The sequence below is a fragment of the Oryzias latipes genome, chromosome 2 (assembly GCF_053564925.1).
Source record: "Oryzias latipes strain Hd-rR chromosome 2, Olatipes_Hd-rR_3.1".
Classification (NCBI taxonomy): Eukaryota; Metazoa; Chordata; class Actinopteri; order Beloniformes; family Adrianichthyidae; genus Oryzias; species Oryzias latipes.
In genome coordinates, this window is record NC_136238.1 from 35,005,310 (window position 1) to 35,026,406 (window position 21,097).

The following is a 21,097-nucleotide window of genomic DNA, read 5'->3' on the forward strand; positions in this document are numbered from 1 at the left end:
AGTGTGTGTTTGGCTCCGCGTCTGCATGTGAGCAGTCTTTCTCACATCTACAGAACATTCAGACAAACCTATGATCACGTTTAAAGTCTCAACGCCTGCGTGAAGCAAGCAGAAACTCACCACGTATAAACCAGACTAGACCATCAGCAAAAGTACCACGAGAAATACTCATCATTTATTAGCAACAGCATAAAAATGTTATTAAAAAGAATCCACAGACTTATTGTACTTTAAAAATGTTGAAATTACATCAAATGCACACATTCATTTGAATATTTAGTGATACACATATTGTCGCGGACTGAGTTGGACTGGGTGGCTGTTGGACCGTGTTATAAGTTCTGGAGTTCAGAACGCATCATGCAGCGATCTGATTGGCTCTCAGTTCTGTCGCTCAGCCTGTTGTTAGGTAATTTGGACCAATGGGGTTCAGCTATGGGCCGAATAAGGGAAATGGGAGGGCTGGAGTGGGAGCAGGGGAATATAAAGTTGGGAGAAGCGCTGTCGTCCCGGCGGGAGAGATTCAGGAGTTGCTGAATTAATTGTACGGCGTTTGTTACGGTCTACAGTAACCAAAATAAAGAACCTTAAAAGTGGTTAAGTCTCCATGCCTCAGTGTGGTAAAGGGACACTACAGTGTTGTATGGCTCTTTCGAAATTACATTTAAAAATATGTGGTGTTTATGGCTCTCTTGGCCAAAAAGGTTCCCGACCCCTGTACTAGAGGTATGTTTGGAAAAATGTTTAAACCTAAGAAACAGTCATGTCCACTCCACAGCAGTCACAGGTGGTGGGTAATGTTTTATAAAAGTGTTTATTGGATTTAGCGTTTAACTTAAGCTATAACATATGGAGTCCTATACTACTCATAATTAAATAAATAAATATTTAATTCAATAAATAAATATGACCTCATGCAAATACACAATAAACCAATAAATCTATCATAAATATATAAAAAGATCATGAAATTGTGAAAAACCTGCACACTGATTTTAAATAAGCCTTTATATTATTCAATATTTTCATTTTTTTTTAAAAACGTCTTTTTTCAGAACCTTGGATTTCAAAATCAATATTTTCCAAAGTAGCTTTATTTTTATTTCATGTTGCCATTTTTCCCAATGGCTGATTTATTTCATGAAGAGCTTTTTCAGGAGAATGTCTCTGTCTGTCAATCAAACCAGACAAGGCGGAGAAACATTTGTGATTGGCTACTCCTTTACTCAGACATGAGCAGCAGCACCCAGACTACATCGATCGAAGATGCTTCGGACAACGTGACGGTGCAATGCACACTCCTCAACACTAGGGGGAGTATGCATCTCAACACATCCACAGTGTTACCAGAGACTGGATGGCTTTGGTTCTAAATTTGTGGGTCAAAATGGCTTTGGATGGGTATGCATAATTTGGGTGATTTTAGGGTGTGTTCTGCGGTTTTTATTTTATCGTGAACATATAGTAGTGATCTATGTTGGGCTGGGAGCCTGTCGGAGTTCCACTAAGCTTCTACGTCCCGGAGCCTGTGAACGCACCAGGCCACGTGTGGGAGGAGCTACCAGCTAATGTTATTAGCCTGATAGCTTTGTTTGGTTCGAAATCTGCGGATAAAAGTGGCTTTGGGCGAGTGTGCATAATTTGGGTGATTTTGTGGTCGGTTCTGCAATTTTCATCTTCTCATGAATGCATAGTAGTGGTCAATGTTAGGCTGAGTGGTTGTTGGACTAAGCTTCTATGAACTGGAGTTTCCATGAACGCACCATGCCGCGTGTGGGAGGAGCTACCAGCTAATGTTTTTAGCCTGATAGCCACATGGAGCAGTTGCTTGTGCTTATCTCAGTAACAATGCATGGATGCACAATGCACATGGAGAGTGTTAAAATGTCAGAAACGTCATCGCAGGAAAGTTTCAACATTTTCCTTGAGAGGGAAAAATAAAATCAGAAGACCTGATTTATAATCATTGTCTCAATGAAAATAGAAAAATATCATAAGGTTCAGGAGGCCTCAGCAGGCTTGTTCCGTTTTGCACAGCTGCCTGGTCTGACTCTCTGTCGGTCCGCCAGCTCGCCTCCTGTGAGCCGACGTAAGGCACGATGTGAACTCTGAGTGAATGGTGTGAGAATGAAGAATGTTTCAACGCTGGACTTCGAGACGTGGACAACCGGAGCTCCTCTGTGGTTTGGTCCACACAAACCCTCAAACTACAAAAACAGAGTCGTCCATGTTTGCATCTTCTGCAGCAGACAGTTTGTCGCTTTTGATCTCTAATGTCAGCAAAGCCGTGCAGATATCGCTGAAATATGTCATCTCTCTGACTGGCACACCGCTGAGCGGGTATCCAGGAATATGAGTCGATTTCCATCACGCCCACTTTCTCTGATTGACAGATTGACTCATTCTCCTGAAAAAGCTCTTCATGAAATAAATCAGTCATTGTGAAAAACAGTAACATGAAATAAAAACAAAGATACTTTGGAAAATATTGATTTTGATATAGGAGCTTCTGAAAAGATACAGAATTATAATAATATTCAACATGATTAAAAATGAATATTTTAAAATGCTGTTTTAAAATAATGAACAGGTTTTTAAAGCGAAATGAAATATATTGAGTAATATGATGGCTAATTTAAAATCTGTGTGGAGGTTTTTCACAATTTCATGATATTTTTATATATTTATGAGAGATTTATTGGATGATTGTGTATTTGCATGAGGTCATATTTATTTATTTATTTAAATATGTATTTATTTAATTATGAACAGTATGGGACTCCATAATACCATTCTTTAAATTAAAATATTAAGTTGTGCATATTCTGAATGAGACTGTAGCATTGCCACATATGTACATGTATGTATGGAGTTGTTTATTTACTGAAAAGAAAAGAGAAAATTTAGTATTGACTTTCCTTTGTTAACCCTGGTTAATATGGTCCTGGCTATATGTTTATTTTGTTTGGAGTTTATGTTAAATAGATAACAGGGGTATGGAAGCTAAATGTTCAGGAGACTCTGGACTACAAATATGGCTACCTAGGGACTTCCTGTGGCCAGGTGAAAAACGAATTAAGAGGAGGAAAAGGGGGGTGAAGCAAGGAGACATGGGTGTTGACAGCCGGAGGATACGTACATGGCAAGGATTACCGTATCGTTGGAGAGAGGTCCAACCAAGATGGTGGACTTTTCGGGGAATTATTTCTGCAATCGGGTGAGACCCCCACATGCATGGAATGACTTAAAACCCTATCAGCGGTGGACAGAGCCGGTAAGCCGCGTACGTTCATCCAACGGACAGAACTCTCACGTCCCGTGAGTCACTTTGATCTCTGATTTCATATGGAGGGATGAGGATGCAAAGTTAGGTGGTGACCTTGGTGACTTCGTATATAACGAACTAATATAAAAAAAACTTTGGTGTAATGGGTGAAAGACTGGAGAAGCCTGTGTGGGGTTAAATACCTGAGACTGAACAACATTTTGTTTGTTGTGTTTTTTTTGTTTGTTTGTTGTGTGTAATATTTTGACAAATTGAAGAGTTATAAGACTTTTGAAATCTGAATTGTTGCTTAACAATGATCAAAGTCCGCAAAACATATAAAAGGCATCTTCTTGTGTTTCTGCAGTCCTCCCCCAGCAATGGATGACTGAAGCGGAGGATCTCTGCAACCAGCAAAGGCACTTCAGAGTGGAACAGGAGGAACCAGAACCTCCACAGATTCAAGAGGAACAGGAGGAACCAGAACCTCAACAGATTAAAGAGGAACAGGAGGAACCAGAACCTCAACAGATTAAAGAGGAACAGGAGGAACCAGAACCACCACAGATTCAAGAGGAACCAGGGGAACTTTGCAGCAGTCAGGATGACGATCAGCTTGATTTGAAGCAGGAGACTGATACCTTGATGGAGATTCCTACTTATGAGGAAGATGAGAACAGTGAAGCAGATCCAAACAATCAGCAGAGTTTTAATGTAACTGATAGTCAGGATGAAGAAGGAAACCAACATGAAGAATCAACATCAACTACAGATGAAGAGACAGACCCACAGAACAGAGATCAAATGGAGAGAAGAGACAGAAGTCATGTCCAAAGTGTGGACAGCTCTCACATGTCAGCAGGTCAGTGTGACTCTGATGTTAGAAAAAATCCCAAGAAGACAAATCTTGGTAAAAAATACAATTTCCAAAAGAAGAGAGACTTTTCTCAATCAAGTCTGGTAAAAACTCAAAAATAATTACTAACCCGTCTGACTACATGGAAACTGGGTCTGATGAAAGATGTTATATCTGTAAAGAATGTGGTAAAAGCTTTTGGAACAAATCTCAGTTCAGAAGTCACATAAGGATCCATGCAGAAGATAAGCATGGGAACCTTGAGCTAACATCCTAAGGGGAACCTTAGGATGTTAGCTCAGAGTAAGTCCAGGTTCCGTCGAGTCGTGATTCACGCAGGCGGTAATGATGCCCGACGGAGACAGTCAGAGGTGGTTAAGTTAAACGTAACTTCGGTGTGTAAACTGGCTAAGACGATGTCCGACACTGTAATTTTCTCTGGTCCCCTGCCGAACTTAGTCAATGATGAAATGTACAGCCGCTTTTCATCATTTAACCGCTGGCTTTCTAGATGGTGCCCAGAAAACGGCGTTGGTTTTGTGGATAACTGGAGCGCGTTTTGGGGGAAGCCCGGTCTCATGCGGAGAGACGGCGTCCATCCCACTCGGGACGGTGCCGCTCTTCTTTCTAGAAACATTTCTGCTAGCCTTAGTCTGTTAACCTGACAATCCAGAGACGAGACCCGGGCGCAGAGCAGCAGTGTAAAACGCTCCTCTGAGCCTCCCTTAGGGTTAGTGCCGGTGCAAAACCCATGCAGGGAAAGTCAAGCAGGTCCTAGCTTTAGCTTATGTGCTGAAAGACAAATGAAAGGAGCGCGTCATAGAAACCTTACAGTGACAGACAGCAGTTCTCACAAGCAGAATTATGATGTCATTAAATGCGGTTTATTAAACATTCGATCCATTTCCTCCAAGTCCCTCTTAGTCAACGAGTTAATTACTGATAACAATCTTAGTCTTTTAGCCTTAACAGAAACTTGGCTCCATCAGGATGACTATGTTAGATTGAATGAAGCAACCCCCCCCACTTATGCTAACTATCAGAAATCCAGGATTTCAGGGAAAGGAGGTGGTTTGGCAGTAATATCACAGTCTAGCTTACTTCTCAGCCCTAAAGTTAAAAATGCTTATAATTCATTTGAAAGCATCATATTGTCTTTAAGTCACCCAAACAGGAAAACTCGAAAACCTGTTTTACTCATAATTATTTATCGCCCCCCCGGCCCATATTCAGAATTTTTAACTGAGTTTTCCGACTTCCTATCGACTATTGTCTTAGATTCTGATCAAATTATAATATTAGGGGATTTTAATATTCATGTTGATGACCCCAGTGACTGCCTAGGAAAGGCTTTTGCAGCTTTATTAGATGATGTTGGTTTCACCCAAAGTGTGAATGAACCCACTCACGGTCATAAGCACACCCTGGACCTTGTTCTAACCCATGGGATAGAGATCAGCCAGCTGAGTGTCCTTCCTCTTAACCCCATCATTTCTGATCACTTTCTGATTACCTTCCAGCTTACACTGGAACATCCTTCTGCCCCAGTGAATAAGAAACAGCTTAGAAGAACCTTAACTGACCGTTCTGTGTCTGAGTTTAAACACACAGTTCAGCCAGTACTTAGTGATATTCTGAGAAAATACTCTGAGACCAGCTCCCATAGTATCAGTCCTAGTATAAATGACCACTTTGTTAATGATGCCTTACAAGCCCTCAGGAGTACACTTGATGTTGTTGCCCCCTTGAAACCTAAGTTCGTCAGACAAAACCGAGTAGCACCGTGGTTTAACGCTGAAACTCGTTCTCTTAAACGAGAAACCCGTAAGTTGGAAAGAGAATGGCGCCGCTCCGGTTCAGAGCAGTCTCTGGATATCTGGAAACATAGCCTATTAAATTATAAAAAAGCTCTGCGTAGAGCTAGAAGCCAGTACTATTCAACCTTAATATCAGAGAATGGAAACAATCCAAGATTTCTTTTTAGCACTATAGCTAAATTAACTCGCAGTCAGAGCTCAGTAGAACCACATGTTCCTGTTTCTCTCAGCTCTGATGATTTTCTTACATTTTTCGATAGTAAAATCTCAAATATTAGACATAAGTTAAATCAAGTTATTCCTACTATCAGCCCAGAACAGGCTGAAGCGGTAGAAATGGAGGCATCCTTAGAAACCTCTGTAACATTAGACTGCTTCACTGCTGTGGATCAAGCGGAAATAACATCAATTATTACGTCCTCCAAATCCTCAACGTGTCTGTTAGACCCAATTCCCACTAGACTTTTTAAAGAAACTTTTCCCCTAATTAATGATCCCATATTAACAATGATAAATGCCTCTCTGGAAACGGGTTACGTGCCACAGTCTTTTAAATATGCAGTTGTTAAACCTCTTCTGAAAAAGCCCAGTTTGGATCCTAGCATCTTGGCCAACTATAGACCGATATCAAACCTGCCCTTTATTTCTAAAATCCTAGAAAGAGTTGTAGTTACGCAGCTTTACTGCCACCTACAGGACAACAGCCACTTTGAAGACTTTCAGTCGGGGTTTAGACCTCACCACAGTACGGAAACTGCACTAGTTAGAGTCTCTAATGACTTGTTATTGGCCTCAGAAAAGGGACTACTTTCTATTCTGGTCCTGTTGGACCTCAGTGCTGCCTTTGACACTATCGACCACGGTATTTTACTCCATAGATTAGAGCAGGACATAGGGATCAGAGGATCTGCTCTCCAGTGGTTTAAATCCTATCTGTCTGATAGGTATCAGTTCGTTAATGTAAATGGCCATTCCTCTCAGTGCACTCGAGTCAACTATGGAGTCCCACAGGGCTCAGTCTTGGGACCGATCCTGTTTACGCTTTATATGTTACCCCTAGGAAACATAATCAGGAAACACAGCATTAATTTTCATTGTTATGCCGACGATACGCAGTTGTATTTATCCATGAAGCCTGACCAGAATGACCAGATAGAGAAACTGAACGCCTGCATCAGTGACATCAAGACCTGGATGACAATTAATTACCTCCTCTTGAACCCAGAAAAAACTGAGGTCATTATACTTGGTCCTAAAAACCTCAGAGATGCTCTGTCTGCTCAGATAGTCTCCCTGGATGGTATAAGTATAGCCCCCAATTCCACAGTTAGAAACCTTGGGGTTTTACTTGACCAGGATTTATCATTTAAGGCTCACATATCTCAGGCATGTAGAACTGCCTTTTTTCACCTGCGGAATATTGCTAAGATCAGAAATATACTTTCTAAGAGTGATGCTGAAAAACTCATCCATGCATTTGTTACGTCGAGGCTGGATTACTGTAACTCCTTGTTAGCAGCGTGTCCTAAGAGTTCCTTAAGAAGTCTCCAGCTTGTTCAGAACGCAGCTGCTAGATTGTTAGCTGGAACCAGCAGAAGAGATCACATCACTCCTGTGTTGGTTTCGCTCCATTGGCTCCCAGTTGATTCTAGAATTAAGTTCAAGATCCTCCTGTTAACCTATAAGGCCTTACATGGAATGGCCCCGTCCTATATTAAGGACCTCATAGTCCCTTACCAACCAATCAGAACACTTCGCTCGCAAAATGCAGGACTGCTTGTGGTTCCTAGAATTAGTAAAAGTACGGTTGGAGGTAGAGCGTTTAGCCACCAAGCCCCTGTCTTATGGAATAAACTCCCAGCTCATATAAGAGAGGCCGACTCAGTTTCTACATTCAAAGCTAGACTGAAAACATTCCTCTTTGGACAGGCTTATTGTCAGACTAGTTAGTATTCAGAGATTATTTAACTTAATGTTAGTTTGTTTAAATTAAACTTAATAATAACTATTTCTTTTAAAAGGCTGCTAGAAGTTGAAGCTGGGGTAACTATGGTACACTGGGGTTCTGTCCTCTTTCCTTTTTTACTTCTACCCTTCCTCTCCTCTATTCTTGATCATAATTTATCATTTAGTTCTCCATGCCTCTGTTTGGTGCAGTGCGATTCATGTATTGTCCCTCTTTTCCTCTCCCCTCCTGGGGAGTGGGAGTGCTTCCAGACTCCAGTTGGCTCATCCGTGCTCCAGTTCCTGACCGTTTACCTCGCCTTTGCTCCTGCTCCTACACCTGGCTGTGGATCCTGCCTCTGGCTCATCTCTGGCTCGTCTCTGCTCTGTACCTAACCCTTTACCTCGTTTCTGCTCCTGCTCCTACACCTGGCTGTGGTTCCTGTCTCCGGCTCGACTCGCGCCTTTGACTGTACCCACAACCACGGCTGGATGGAGCTCGTCTGCTGGACTTTTATATATGTAGTTGTAGATTTAGATAAGTTAATTCTTCTCTAAGATTTCTGGTAAATCGCCTGTCCGTCCTGGGGGAGGATCCCTCCTTCATGTGGGCACCCCTGAGGTTTCTTCGTTTTTTCCGGAATCCGGTTTTTTTGGGAGTTTTTCCTTACCGCGAAGGGGGGTCTAAGGGCAGGGATGCCAGTATAGCTTAGTCAGTTTGTTAGTTCATTTTAGTATTTTTCTATTGAACTCTTTGTATTCGTGATCCTTTTGATTTCATGTTTTACTTCGAAGCCCATCGAGACGACTGTTGTTGTGATTTTGGGCTATACAAATAAAATTGAATTGAATTGAATTGAAAATTGAATAAGCGATTTACTTGTAAAGAATGTGATAAAAGCTTTTGTCGTATATCTCTTCTCAAAAGACACATGAGAATTCACACAGGAGAAAAGCCTTTTCCCTGTAAAGAATGTGATAAAGGTTTTAATCAAACATCTCATCTTAAATCACACATGTTAACTCACACACGAGAAAAACCTTTTACATGTAGAGAATGTAAAACAAGTTTTAATCTAACATCCAGTCTCAAAAGACACATGAGAACTCATACAGGAGAAAAGCCTTTTTCATGTAAAGAATGTGATTCAAGTTTTAGTCGGACATGTTATCTCAAAAGACACATGAGAACTCACACAGGACAAAAGCTTTTTCCTTGTACAGAATGTAATACAAGTTTTAGTGAAACGTCTACTCTCAAATCGAACATGAGAATTCATACAGGACAAAAGCATTTTTCTTGTAAAGAATGTCCTAAACGTTTTAGTGTTATATCTAGTCTCAAAAGACACATGAAAACTCACACAGGAGAAAAGCCTTTTTCTTGTAAAGAATGTAAAAAAAGGTTTTATCAAAAAGCTAATCTCCAAAAACACATGAAAACTCACACAGGAGAGAAGCCTTAAAAAATTTGCAAAATAAGCTTCTGATGTTTGAAACTCCTGTGGTCAAACTCTAATGATTAAATGAACTCCATAGCAACCTGAGCTTTCATTTCATGTTCACAGAGCCACAGACTGATGGCCTCCATACAATATTGATTAAGTAACTTCATTAGAAGAATTCACGAGTATTGAATGTGTAGAAATGAAGAATTTGTTTTGATATGATATTCAAACTTTCTAGGATGTTTTTTTTTCTAATATCATCAGTGAACATATCGCCATTATTATAACAAAAAAAGTGACTGCAGTGTATGCTTTGTTAGGTCAAGTAACCATTTAGTAGAGATGGGTATTGTAAGATGTTATTGATAGTACTCCTCTGTTCGACTATGTTCTTCAATCCGTTATTCTTATCTGTATTCTTATAGATACCTTCCTGTGTAAAAACAAGGAGGGAGAAGACAAATAAACTTTTGCTCACAGTCTTTCTTCCATCCGTTTGTTTGTGCTGTCTGAGTCAGAAAGTGATAGCAGCTCCTCTTCACACTGAAGGAGGAAAACCAGTGAGGAGAAAAAGAGAGAGACGGCTAGTCTTTTTAAGACACATGGAAACAGAGTATAGCATGTCGTGTCTATGCTATTGCAACTCCACTACGCCGACACCTTTAAGAAATACTGTAAATGTCGGAAGGTGGTTGCTTACTTTTATTCTAAATTTAGTGCATGATTTTGTGTGTGTGTTTAGGTTTCAGATTCAGTTTCTTTATTTCAAACTCAAATGAAAAATAAACAGTAGTTTTAATAGACGAATAAAACAAGACAGTGTGTTTGTAAAGGAGTGGATTAAAGCAGTGGTCCTCAACCGGGCCTCGGGAAATTTTGGCACCGGGACGCACAGAAAGAAAGAAAAAATAATTTCCATTTTATTGTTTTTTTCAAAAAAAAAAAAAAACGTATTATTTTGAAAAGTGACCGGATTCTCTCAGTTAAATCCGTCACACTTAACGCACGTCAAAGTCATGACACCAAACATCACGTGATATACCCCGCTAAAATTAAACCCAAACAACCAAAATAAAAAAATAATAAGCAAAAAACAAACTTCTTTAGAAAGTTGCTTTGACAAGGGGAAACGGGCCAATGAAGGGAGAACCTGTACCCGCTATAAAAGGGAAAAAGGGAAATCTGCTTTTAATAGGCAGCGGTAAACGTGCCTTGCGTTGCACCTCAAACCCCCCCCACCCACCCACCGGTCCGCGGTTAACGTGTCTTGCGTTGTACCGGTCCGCGGTGACAAAAAGGTTGGGGACCACTGTATTAAAGAGAACTCTTGTCTGATCCCACCCCTTTTTTACACCTGATGATTTGCATATTTCTATTTACAGATATGTGCCATGCGAATATATCTATTTACTGATTTATAAAGCATTCAGATCACATTCTGCATGCCAGCTGTGCAAAAGAAAACTTTTTTGTTTCAATAATCCTTTTTGGCCTTGTAAAATTCTATTAGTGACTTGTGCTGGGATGTTTCAGTTTGCTGTGCTTTGTACAGTTTATAAAAAGGGCAAAAAAGCACTAATTGGATGGAGGTGGGGGGGACGGCAAAGCCCCGACGAGGAAGGGACAGGGAGAGGAGGAAGTACCCTGAGAGCAGGAAGGCGTTACACAGAGGCATGTTCCCCACTGTAAAACAAGGCAAGCAAGGACCTCAACGCGACTGGGAGAGGAAGAAGATGAGGTCAGGACGTGACACGCTGTTCAACGCAAAACTCAGCTAAGTAGGGGAACGTGGGTACTGTTAAACTCTGGAAAGTGTGACCAACAGTGTTGTTGTGCTGTGAGTAAAGACCTCCTTTTCACTTCCTCAATAATGCCAGGGCAAAGGGCTGTAGAGAGGAGATGCGCTGCACCTACCTGAGCTGATCTCTGCTCCTATCACATCCTGTTTTTGTTTTTTTTTCAGCCAAGACATTTTGCATCTTGCATTTTGATCTATTTTACTCTCTTGATTTAAAAAATTTCCAAATTGTATTTATACATATTTTTTTGTGTGCGGTATACATTTTTTTAAAAATCCTTCTTCCTGTTTGGAATCTTCATTTCTGAATATTTGGTGTCTCTGAGTATGGAGCCCCAAAATATTAATAAATAAATAAATAAATATGACCTTGTGCAATCGCACAATCAACCAATAAATCTCTCATGAATATATAAGAAGATCATGAAATTGTGAAAAACCAGCACACAGATTTTGAATTAGTTATTTTATTATGAAATATATTTCATTTTGCTTTAAAAACCTGTTCATTATTTTAAAACAATATTTTAAATTATTCATTTGAATCATGTTGAACATTATTATTATGTTCTTTTGGACCTTGGATTTCAAAATCAATATTTTCCAAAGTATCTTTGTTTTTATTTCACTTTTCTGTTTTTAGAATGACATATTTATTTCATGAAGAGCTTTTTCAGCAGATCAAATCAAACCAGACAAGGCGGAGTTACTTTTGTGATTGGCTACTCCTTTACTCAGACATAAGCAGCAGCACCCTAACAACATTGATGGAAGTTGCTTCAGTGAACGTGATGGTGCAATCCCCACCCCTCAACACAGGGGGGAGAATGCACCTCAACACATCCACAGTGTTGCCAGAGACTGGACGGCTTTGGTTCCAAATTTGTGGGTCAAAATGGCTTTGGATGGGTATGCATAATTTGGGTGATTTTAGGGTGTGTTCTGCGGTTTTTATTTTATCGTGAACATATAGTAGTGATCTATGTTGGGCTGGGAGCCTGTCGGAGTTCCACTAAGCTTCTACGTCCCAGAGCCTGTGAACGCACCAGGCCGCGTGTGGGAGGAGCTATCAGCTAATGTTATTAGCCTGATAGCAACATGGAGCGGTGTCTGTGTTTATCTCACAATGCATGGAAGACATGAAGAATGTGGAGATATCAGGTTGGATGTAAGCACAGGTAAAAGCCACCTGCATGGCGTTTCCGCCTGATGCACCTCCGACGGTGCCAGTTGGGCAGCTGCAGGCTCATCAGCCAGGAGCCACCCTTCATTAATGTTTCGCTCCATTAATCCCAGAACATCTCACGGTGGTGGAGCAACTGCAGAGATGTCTCCCTACCGCCCCCCGCAGATGCCCTTAGCAGGGCTCCAGACTGCGAGCAATTGGTCGCATTTTGCGACCAAAATTTGAGAGTGTGCGACTAAATTTTACATCCAGTCGCACATGTGCGAGCAGTAAATTTGCCTCCCCCACCCTTCGTATTTTTTTATACATTAAACGTGGAAGGGGCACGTCAATGATCAATGAAATAATCAATGAGACGCGAGCGCACACGCACGCAGGCAGACACACACACTCGCGCACATACTCATGAAACGCGAGCACACACTCGCGTGATGCCTGTGTGTGAGGCGGCCACTGCGTGTGAGAAGAATAGGGAAAGTCACTGTGAGTGGCTAAAATGCGTATAGGTGGAGGGGCCTAGAGCTGACCAACCAATCACAGTGGGGTATATGACTCTTGGGGGCGTGACAATGACAGGGTTTTGCAAGCAGGAAACCTGACAGCCCCCTTCCCCGGACCACATTAAGGAGTTCCTTACTTTCCTTTAGAACGTATTTATTTGCTCGTAATTTTCTAAATACATGCAGTCCGTGCTGAACTTTTCTCTGGGCCGCACAGACCCGGAGGAAGGTTTAGGTTGTGGTTACGGTTACGGCGGCGCATCATACGGGTTACGGCAGCACACGGGTCAGCTGAGGAGAATAAATGTCCCACACCTACATGCGTGACAGATAACGGGGCTTGAACTTTAAACACGTGCGAGCAAAAACAACATTAGTTGTAGACACACTGAAAATACTTGGGGAAAATGCAACGATAGACGTGTTTGAGATGAACCGGCACCTCGCCTGGATCGTTGGGGAGACCGGGGGGGGGGGGGGGGGGGGGGCTGTGAGATGAAAGCGAATCTGCAGCAAGACTGAAGGAGAACAGGAAGTTGGAGTTGTCCTTAACATTCAATTTAGATTTAATATTCTTCTCCCCCTTAGTATGATCTGTGTTATTATATATTTTATGATTATTTTAATATTTTGTAATGTATGTAGCCTTTTTTAATGAATTGGTATTTTAAATTATTTTAATTAATCACTCCACTACAAAAACCATCAGGACACATGTCCCATAATGCATTGTTTTGTAGTCTGTAGGGCAGCTTTCAGTCAGTTCAGTACTAAATTTCCAGCTGTGTCCGGGTAGGTTTGCCCCTTACTCCCACCCCTTTCTCGCAATATTTTTGTGATGATTGACAGTTAATGTTGGAGCAAAAACAAAAATATATGTCACACACCAGGTGATCTGCGCAGCGTTGAGTTCACCTGGGTGATCTCAAACACGCTTGTTGTGCATCTTGGCTGCACCTATTTGGTGTCACAAAGATAAATTTCCATCCGTTTTCTTTACTTATTTGTACTGTCATGACAGCAATGGTGCTGTCAGTTTACCTGTTGTTGCATCTTCAAAAATGCAGAATAAAATGTGACACTGAATTTGAAACAGCACATCGTAATTTCTGCATCTATTATTAAAGTATTTATTAGTAATACAGTGGAAATTAATAGATTTTGTTAGAATGTTGATTTACGGTATGCGCCCCTAAATTTTCTGGTTGTGCCCCTAAAATTTTCAGTTAGGGGCCACTGTGCTCCTAGTGAAAAAAGTTAGTCTGGAGCCCTGGCCCTTAGGACCAATCATTTCCCCACGAACTGTCCTTCCTCCTCAACCATATACAGAAACTGGCTTTTTCCACCTCTTCCACTATGTCCTTGGATGCCTTCTTCAATTTCAACCCAGTCACTCCCATCTTCCTAAGGAGGAGCTAGGTGGATGTTCCAAAAAAGCCAATGCAGCCAATCTCCACCGGGCAGATGATGTTTGACCACCCAGCATCTTGGCACTCAGCTGCCAGCTCTGTGTATTTGTCCTTCTTCCTTTCGTATGCAGCATCCATTCCTCCCTCCCAAGGGATTGTAAGCTCTGCCAGGATTACTGCTTTGGCTGCAGAAGACCACAGGTTGATATCTGGCCGCAGAGAGGTGGTAGTTATCTCTGGTGGGAACTTGAGCTGACGGTTGAGGTCCACCCTTAAGTTCCAGTCACATCCTGGTGTTAGCAGTGATGGTGTCCCTCTCTGGTTGGTGTTCTGTGCTCAAGCCCCTTCTCCAACAAAGTGAATCAAAGACGGTGTCTTTGTGGGATGATCTTTGGCTGCCTCCACCCTCCGTACTTCCAGAACCTCTGCCAGTTTCCTCAAGACCTGGTCATGCCGCCATCTGTACCTACCCTGGGCCAGAGCTGCTTTGCAACCAGACAGGATGTGCTGTAACGTAGGGTTTGGAGTCTTACAGAGATGGCAGTTTTCCTCTGAGCCAAACCATAGACTCAGATTGCTGGGGCTGGGTAAGGTGTCATAGGTGGCCCGGATGAGGAAGCTCAGCCTTGCTTGAGGCATCTTCCATTTGTCAGACCACCCTATGGTCCTATTGACCACGCCTTCCCATTTTGTCCATGTTGTTGTGACTGGCTGAGTGCTTTGATCTTGTTCTGGTTTTCCTCGCTCCTGGTCACCTCTTCAATCACCAGCTCTTTCCTCTCACTTCTTGTGGCTTTGGACCTGAACTTGGGGGCTGTTCCCCAGCCTAATCCAGCTCTTCCCGACTGCGTCTTTCCCACGACGTTGTTGTGCTTAAGCTTGATGATGGCCTGGTCAACAGCCTCTTCTGCCTCTATTTGCTTCCAGTTCGGACAGGTGCCTTGGTGTTTCTTACAACAGGGTCAGTTGAGTCTCTCAGCTCAAGCACAAGCCTTGTTTTCTCCTGTCTGTAGCGTAGGCTCATGGATTTCAATGGAAGCTGGAGTGTGTTTTCCCAAAAAGGCCTGTGTTGGACAGACTTCGAGGTAAGCCAAACCATTTACGGATGAAATTGTTGGCTATGGCATCCATTTTTGCTACTGTGGATGATGTAATCTGACACAACTTCAGGGGCCACATCAAGCATGGATAGAGGATGAATTGGTAGCACCAGACTTTGGATTTCCCTGGGAGGTGGCTTTTCTCAATCCTCTCCAGTCCGTCAGTGATCTGGAGCATGATGGTGACTGGCATGTGGGTGTCAGACAGCTCAGCCGTATACAGTCTTCCCAAGCTTTGATTCTCATTCTGGCCCATCCAAGGAGATCTTCAAACCTCTTCAGGAACCTGGTAGTACATGGTGCTGTTTGCAGCAGGCTTGTTACATCATCCATGTAACTCCGCAAGGCTGGTAGTCGCTGGCCTGACTGTGACTTTATCCCTCCCCCCATCTCCCTACCACCAATCAGAATGACCTCGAAGGCTGCCGTGAAGATGATGGTAGAGATTGAGCAGCCCATTGCAATTCATTTCTCAAGGTGGTGCCAGCTGGTCTTAGCTTCCTGTGTGGTGTAACCTACTTAGGAACTGCTGAAATAGTTGCATATTACTCTCTGGATAGAAATTGGGATGTAGAAGAATTCTAAGGCAAAGGTAATGAGCTGATGAGGAAATGAACCATAGGCGGTTTCCAGATCCAGCCAGACAACATGCAGGTCGGACCTCTTGCGCTTGCTTGGCTGCTTAAATCTGGTACCAAATCATAGTTGAGTGTTCATTTTAATCCTAGAGAGAAGACCACTGAATATTTCATATTTGTCTCTGATTCGTTGCATCATAATTGAATAAAAACTAGATCTGAAACCAGATTCAAATCTATTTTGTCTTTGAGTTTCATGGATTTCAGCTTCATCTGTTCTGGTTCCAGAATTATTACTTTTTTTTATCATCAGCTGAGCGAACAGATCAGAGCTGAGACACCCTAGTGGTGGACAGATGTCACTGTTACAACAGGAGGTGGATGACTAGGAGGGGGCAGGACAGGCCTGGGGTCAGAGGGCGGGCCCATCCAGGAATCAGACTCCCCGGGGAAAGGCACTACCACATGGTTTCATTTCCTGTCATGAATAATTGCTAATAATGGACAATAGGACTTTGCTGAAACAGGAATGACATCAATTCAATGATTTCAGCAAATTCAGCACTTAGGCTCCGCCTCTCCTCTGTGCTGTTTATGATTGTCCACCACTGAGGAGGGGGGGGAGACTTGGGGCCCCCAGCACTTTGGAGGCTTCGAGCTGAAAACATAAAATAATTCTGAAATAATTTAATGACCATTTTTATTCAACTCTGGAAATAAAAATAAAAAACACTGAAATTACATCAAATTGTCCAGTTAAAAGGGTTTTACCCCCCCCCCCCGTCCTCCTGTAGTAATGAACTATTCTATCAACAGCAAGTTCAAAGCATCATTTTAAGGTCTTTTCATTGACATTTGTGACAACTGTGGTGCAGTAAAAGATCCAAATCCAACTAAAAATGGATTTCTTCCCATAATGCATCAGTGTCTCTATTTCTATAGAAGTATATAGGTGTCTATAGGTAGACAGCCTCCTCTCCTCAGAGGCCTTAAAAGTTGAAGTCAAGTCATCAAACTGGATTAGTTGTGTTAAAATGACCTTTTGTTGGATGAAATGAAAAGATCTTGTTGAACCAAAGTTCTGGTGTTTGATTCTGACAGAGATTTGAAAGTCACAGAAACTTTTTTTTTTATTTTTGTTCAAACTTCAATCATTTTTCTCAACTCATTGAAAAACCTCAATTCAGCAGGGGCTGTCAATCAAATGAAGCAGCAACTATGATTAAAAGAACTCCCATATTTCTCTGACTAGACCTAAAAAAGTCTATTTCAGAATGAAAAAGTCAAACAGTTGAAGACCAACATTCCTCCATCCATCCATTTTCTGAACCTCTGAGTCTGAGCTGCCACTGTTGGATGAAGGCGCTTCACTCTGGACAGGTTACAACCCCCCCCCCCCCCCCACACACACACACACAGCTAGGGGCATTCAGAGGAACCATCAACGTATGAAGCATATTTTTGGCGTGTGGGAGGAAACACGGGTGGAATGAACAGACAAACTCCACACAGAAAGGTCCCAGCTGGGATTTGAACCTTCTCACTCAGAGCGCTAACCGTGACTCCGTGCTCCACCGTGCACGGAGTCTGACCATCATGAAGGCTTGGTGAGGCTTCTTCTTCTGGGCAAACAGTGAAGCTTTTCCTGCTTAGCGCCCTCTACTGGTTGCAGATTGGAAGCAGATTGAAGTTGTAATGTGAAACAGCTGAAGGTCAAATCTGCTTTGAAGAAGTTTGGTTTAATCCAGACGTGTTGGACTTCAAACTGTAATTTCCACCAACAACACCACCAAGAGCTTGTTCAGCTGGACTACAACAACACATAACAACAACACACATGTCTACATGGAAGTGACAGTGTGGCGGCGCTGCTCACATCACGTCTGACCTTTGACCTCACACTGAAAGTGGCCTCTGGCCTCTGCCGCCACGGCGACTGAGTGGAGCGGCTCCACGGCTGCTAGTGGTGTTCCAGGTGATGGAGGATGTTTTCCATGTGTCTGCTCCTGCAGAGGTCTGGATGGATCTGAACTGATCTGAATGTGCTGACAGGCCTCTGAGGAAGAGAGACTGACAGAGGAACCATGAGCTGAAGGAGGCTAACGGCCCAGGATCCAGAAACAGCTGCAGAGAGACCACCAGCATCAGGATCAGGATTCCAGAGGGGCGGGGCTCAAAGTGGGAAAAGACTTTTTGCTCCTTGAAAGCAGACGACCAGAGATGAAGTCACCTGGAGACAACGACTCCTTTCTGATCCCTGGAGCTGAAAGTCATCCAATTGTCATTTGGATGTCAGCAAACTCTAGTCAACATGAGTTTGTTCACTTGATCCCAGACATGGAAGAATCAAACACGGGAGGCTCTTGATGTCGACACAATGTGCTGCAGGCAGAATCAACAGAAATCCAGTTGAATTCAGATGTTGGAAACACAGACGTCCTACAGCAGGGCTGCTCCTTCCTGCTCCTGGAGATCTACCACCTGCCTGTTCTCCAGCTCTCCCTGCACTCCTTCCTGCTGATCACCTGGACCAGGTGTGTTCATCCAGTCACAATCTGGAGACATCTGATTGAGCCAATCAGCAGCTAGCAGGGCTTGGAGATCTGGAAAACAGGCAGGTTGGTAGATCTCTAGGACCAGGATTGAGCAGCCCTGTCTTCCAGCTTTCATTCCCAGAATGCAACAGTTTGAATGAGAATGAATGTTCTCCTGCTGTTGCTGTGAGGATTCTGCAGGTCCGTTCTTCAGTGGTTCTGGTGGTGTTCTGTCTGTCAGTCCCTCCAGGTTCCTGTCAATCATCCACATGTCTTCATTTCTGTTGTCTTCAGTCAGTAGAAGTCTCTGTTTTCAGGTCTACAGTGTCAGATCATCAGTTTTTGGTTTCTCCATGGATTTTCTCCTGTTTCTGTTCATTGATCAAATCTTGACGTTTCTGCCTCTGAGTCCAGGTTCTGCATTTTGGCTCCTCCCATTCCTGACAGCTGGATCCAGTGTGACTCCGGTTCAATGGTACAGACACCATCTGAGGTCCTGCGTTGCCATTTCAGCGGTGGGCGTGCCCTCTTTCAATGTTAAGTCAATGGTACAGACGCTAGTATGTCTAATATTCTTTTTCTTAGTTTTACATTTTACCTTTTATTTTATTATTTTTTTCTAAAATTTGAAAGGTCTTAATCACTATGGTTCTTTAATTTGTAATAACAATTTATATTTTTTTCCAGTTAAACAATTTAGTAAAAATCATCCTCTAATGTTAAAATTCTTAGTTTCATATTTAGTAAATAGGTAGGGGCCCATTTAACCTCTGATTTAAGACACCAGCTTCTTTAATCCTAAATTTTCTCTTTTTTGTTTACGTGTTTATGTCTTTAAGTTCTGTGTGTTTTTTTATTTCACCAAATACTAGGGGTATTAGGGATTCTGTTATACGAAAATCAAAATCACTTTGTTTTACAAAAGCCAGAATGTTATTCAATACATTTCATAAAGAGAATAGTTTATATGCTAAATGTTTAAATTAATTAGTGAAAATAAAAGTAATAAAACCGTCTATTTTCAATGAAGACTATATGCTAAATGTTTTATGACGATGCCTAGTATTGTAAACTACAATTCTAATGCTGTTTATTATTTTTTTGTCTGTGTTTTATTCGTTTTTATTTCTTTGCTGTAGTTATGTGTATGTGTTTGTTTGAAGTTCAATTAAAAGAAAAAAAAGAAAAAAAAAACATTGGAATGAGACACAGTGTGATGACGTCACAACAGCTCTCAAAAGATTTTCTTGATACATTTTTCTTTCTATTTTGATTTTATTTTCGTTATTATCTCCTGAATTAAAACTGTTCAAAAATGTTTGAAGCCTTTTGAACCATATCGACGTTCAGTTAAGCACTTTATACGTTTCTTTTTAAAGGAAGTTCCTGCACGTGACCCGGAAGTAAACAGCACGAGGCGCTTGCAGCGTTAGCTTGTTAGCAGGCTAGCAGCGTTAGCTTGTGTTGAGAGGACGGTGGTGTTTTGTTGGGACGTTTGTGAGGTTTTTGGACAGAAAGGACGATACGTGGTTCGTGTGGGAACTCTCAGCATTTTCCAAAGTGTCGTAAATGAGTGAAGAAGTGTTGAACGGAAAGACAACGTGGATTGCTGTGATTGTGAGACTAGCACGCAGATGATCGATCGGAGCTGCAGTGAAGAGGACGGCGGTGTTTGTGGGAGTTGGAGCTGAAGATCGGAGCAGGAACCATGTCTTCCCTTCAGTCTCTGAGAGAGTTGATCAGCGAGCGACTAGCTGCTGCTGCTGAAGAAATCTGCAGACTCTGTGAAGGAACCATCGTCCAGTACGAGCAGGAGCTCTGTCGTCAGCGCAGACTGCTGGATGTCATATGGAAACCACAGCTGCAGCTACACCACATAGGTATGTGACCTTCATCAAAGAAACAGAGAAGCCGGTTTGAGATTCGTGCTTTTCTTTTTTCTGTTTTTTTCTTTTCTTTTTTACTTTGTGCAGTGATGAAAGTCTTCCGGGAATTCCCGGAAATCCGGGTTTTTGAGCAAACCGAACGTAGTTTCCGGGAAATAAAGACCTGATCTCTACGGACAAATCGCTTTCCGGATTAGAAAATGGTCTGAAATCAGCTAATTTTAGCTTTATTTTCTATATTTCTCCGCAGATCGCTTCCTCTATGGTCGTGGCCATCTTTCGTCTTCCCGGCCTAATTGACCAATGACGGGACGTTTTAGTTGCTTTCGGATGCGTCGACGGGTCTGATTGGCTCTGTCTGCACCACGTGGTCAGCGTGACTTGCTTCCCTAGAGACCAAAACTGGCGGACCCACGCTAAACTTTCACAAACACATCTGAAGAGTTTGCGATCAAATTTGTGTTAAAATAATGGCAGGCATCGTCATTATTGAGCGTGGTCACGACCTCAGTTGTGAGAAGACGATAAAAAACAAATTGAAGTGGTCTTGGCTGGAAAAAAAAAAAGATTTTTAAGGTAGTGTAGGTCAAATACTTTTTTGTGTAAAATAATCTCAAAACCACATTTTGAAATAATTTCAATTTTAGTTTTGAGTTTCAGTTTTTATTTTGAATACATTTCTCTATCTAATTTATTTGTATTTCCTAATTACCATGATTTAGTTCAGTATAGTTAACATTAATTATAAGTATTTGATGGTTTGGACCCGCATTCCC

The 21,097-nt window shown here is 42.1% G+C and overlaps 5 protein-coding genes across 6 annotated transcripts in view; 4 read left to right on the forward strand and 1 right to left on the reverse strand.

Annotated features, from left to right (window-relative positions):
• LOC144987842 (uncharacterized) overlaps positions 1-8,745 on the forward strand; it is a 78,417-nt gene extending 69,672 nt beyond the window's left edge. For both annotated transcript variants that reach the window (XM_078937396.1, XM_078937392.1), the window contains one exon: positions 3,633-8,745. In XM_078937396.1, coding sequence (XP_078793522.1) covers positions 3,633-4,243 — 611 coding nt within the window. In that variant the 3' untranslated portion in view covers positions 4,244-8,745. The remainder of the gene's footprint in view (positions 1-3,632) is intronic.
• Positions 1-21,097, reverse strand: part of LOC144987275 (uncharacterized) — a 371,740-nt gene that overhangs the window by 126,737 nt on the left and 223,906 nt on the right. The gene's annotated exons all lie outside the window — the stretch shown is intronic.
• The window catches only part of LOC144987279 (uncharacterized), a 141,155-nt gene that overhangs the window by 99,176 nt on the left and 20,882 nt on the right, over positions 1-21,097 (forward strand). The gene's annotated exons all lie outside the window — the stretch shown is intronic.
• Positions 4,358-9,809, forward strand: LOC144990537 (uncharacterized). Its single transcript, XM_078944059.1, has 2 exons — positions 4,358-4,370; positions 8,771-9,809. Exons 1-2 carry the CDS (start codon positions 4,358-4,360, stop codon positions 9,346-9,348), a joined length of 591 nt encoding a protein of 196 aa, XP_078800185.1. The 3' UTR covers positions 9,349-9,809.
• Positions 17,381-21,097, forward strand: part of LOC144987246 (uncharacterized) — a 204,136-nt gene continuing 200,419 nt past the window's right edge. Inside the window, exon 1 of the mRNA XM_078936403.1 lies at positions 17,381-20,315. Within this exon, the coding sequence (XP_078792529.1) occupies positions 20,144-20,315 (172 nt within the window). The 5' untranslated portion in view covers positions 17,381-20,143. The remainder of the gene's footprint in view (positions 20,316-21,097) is intronic.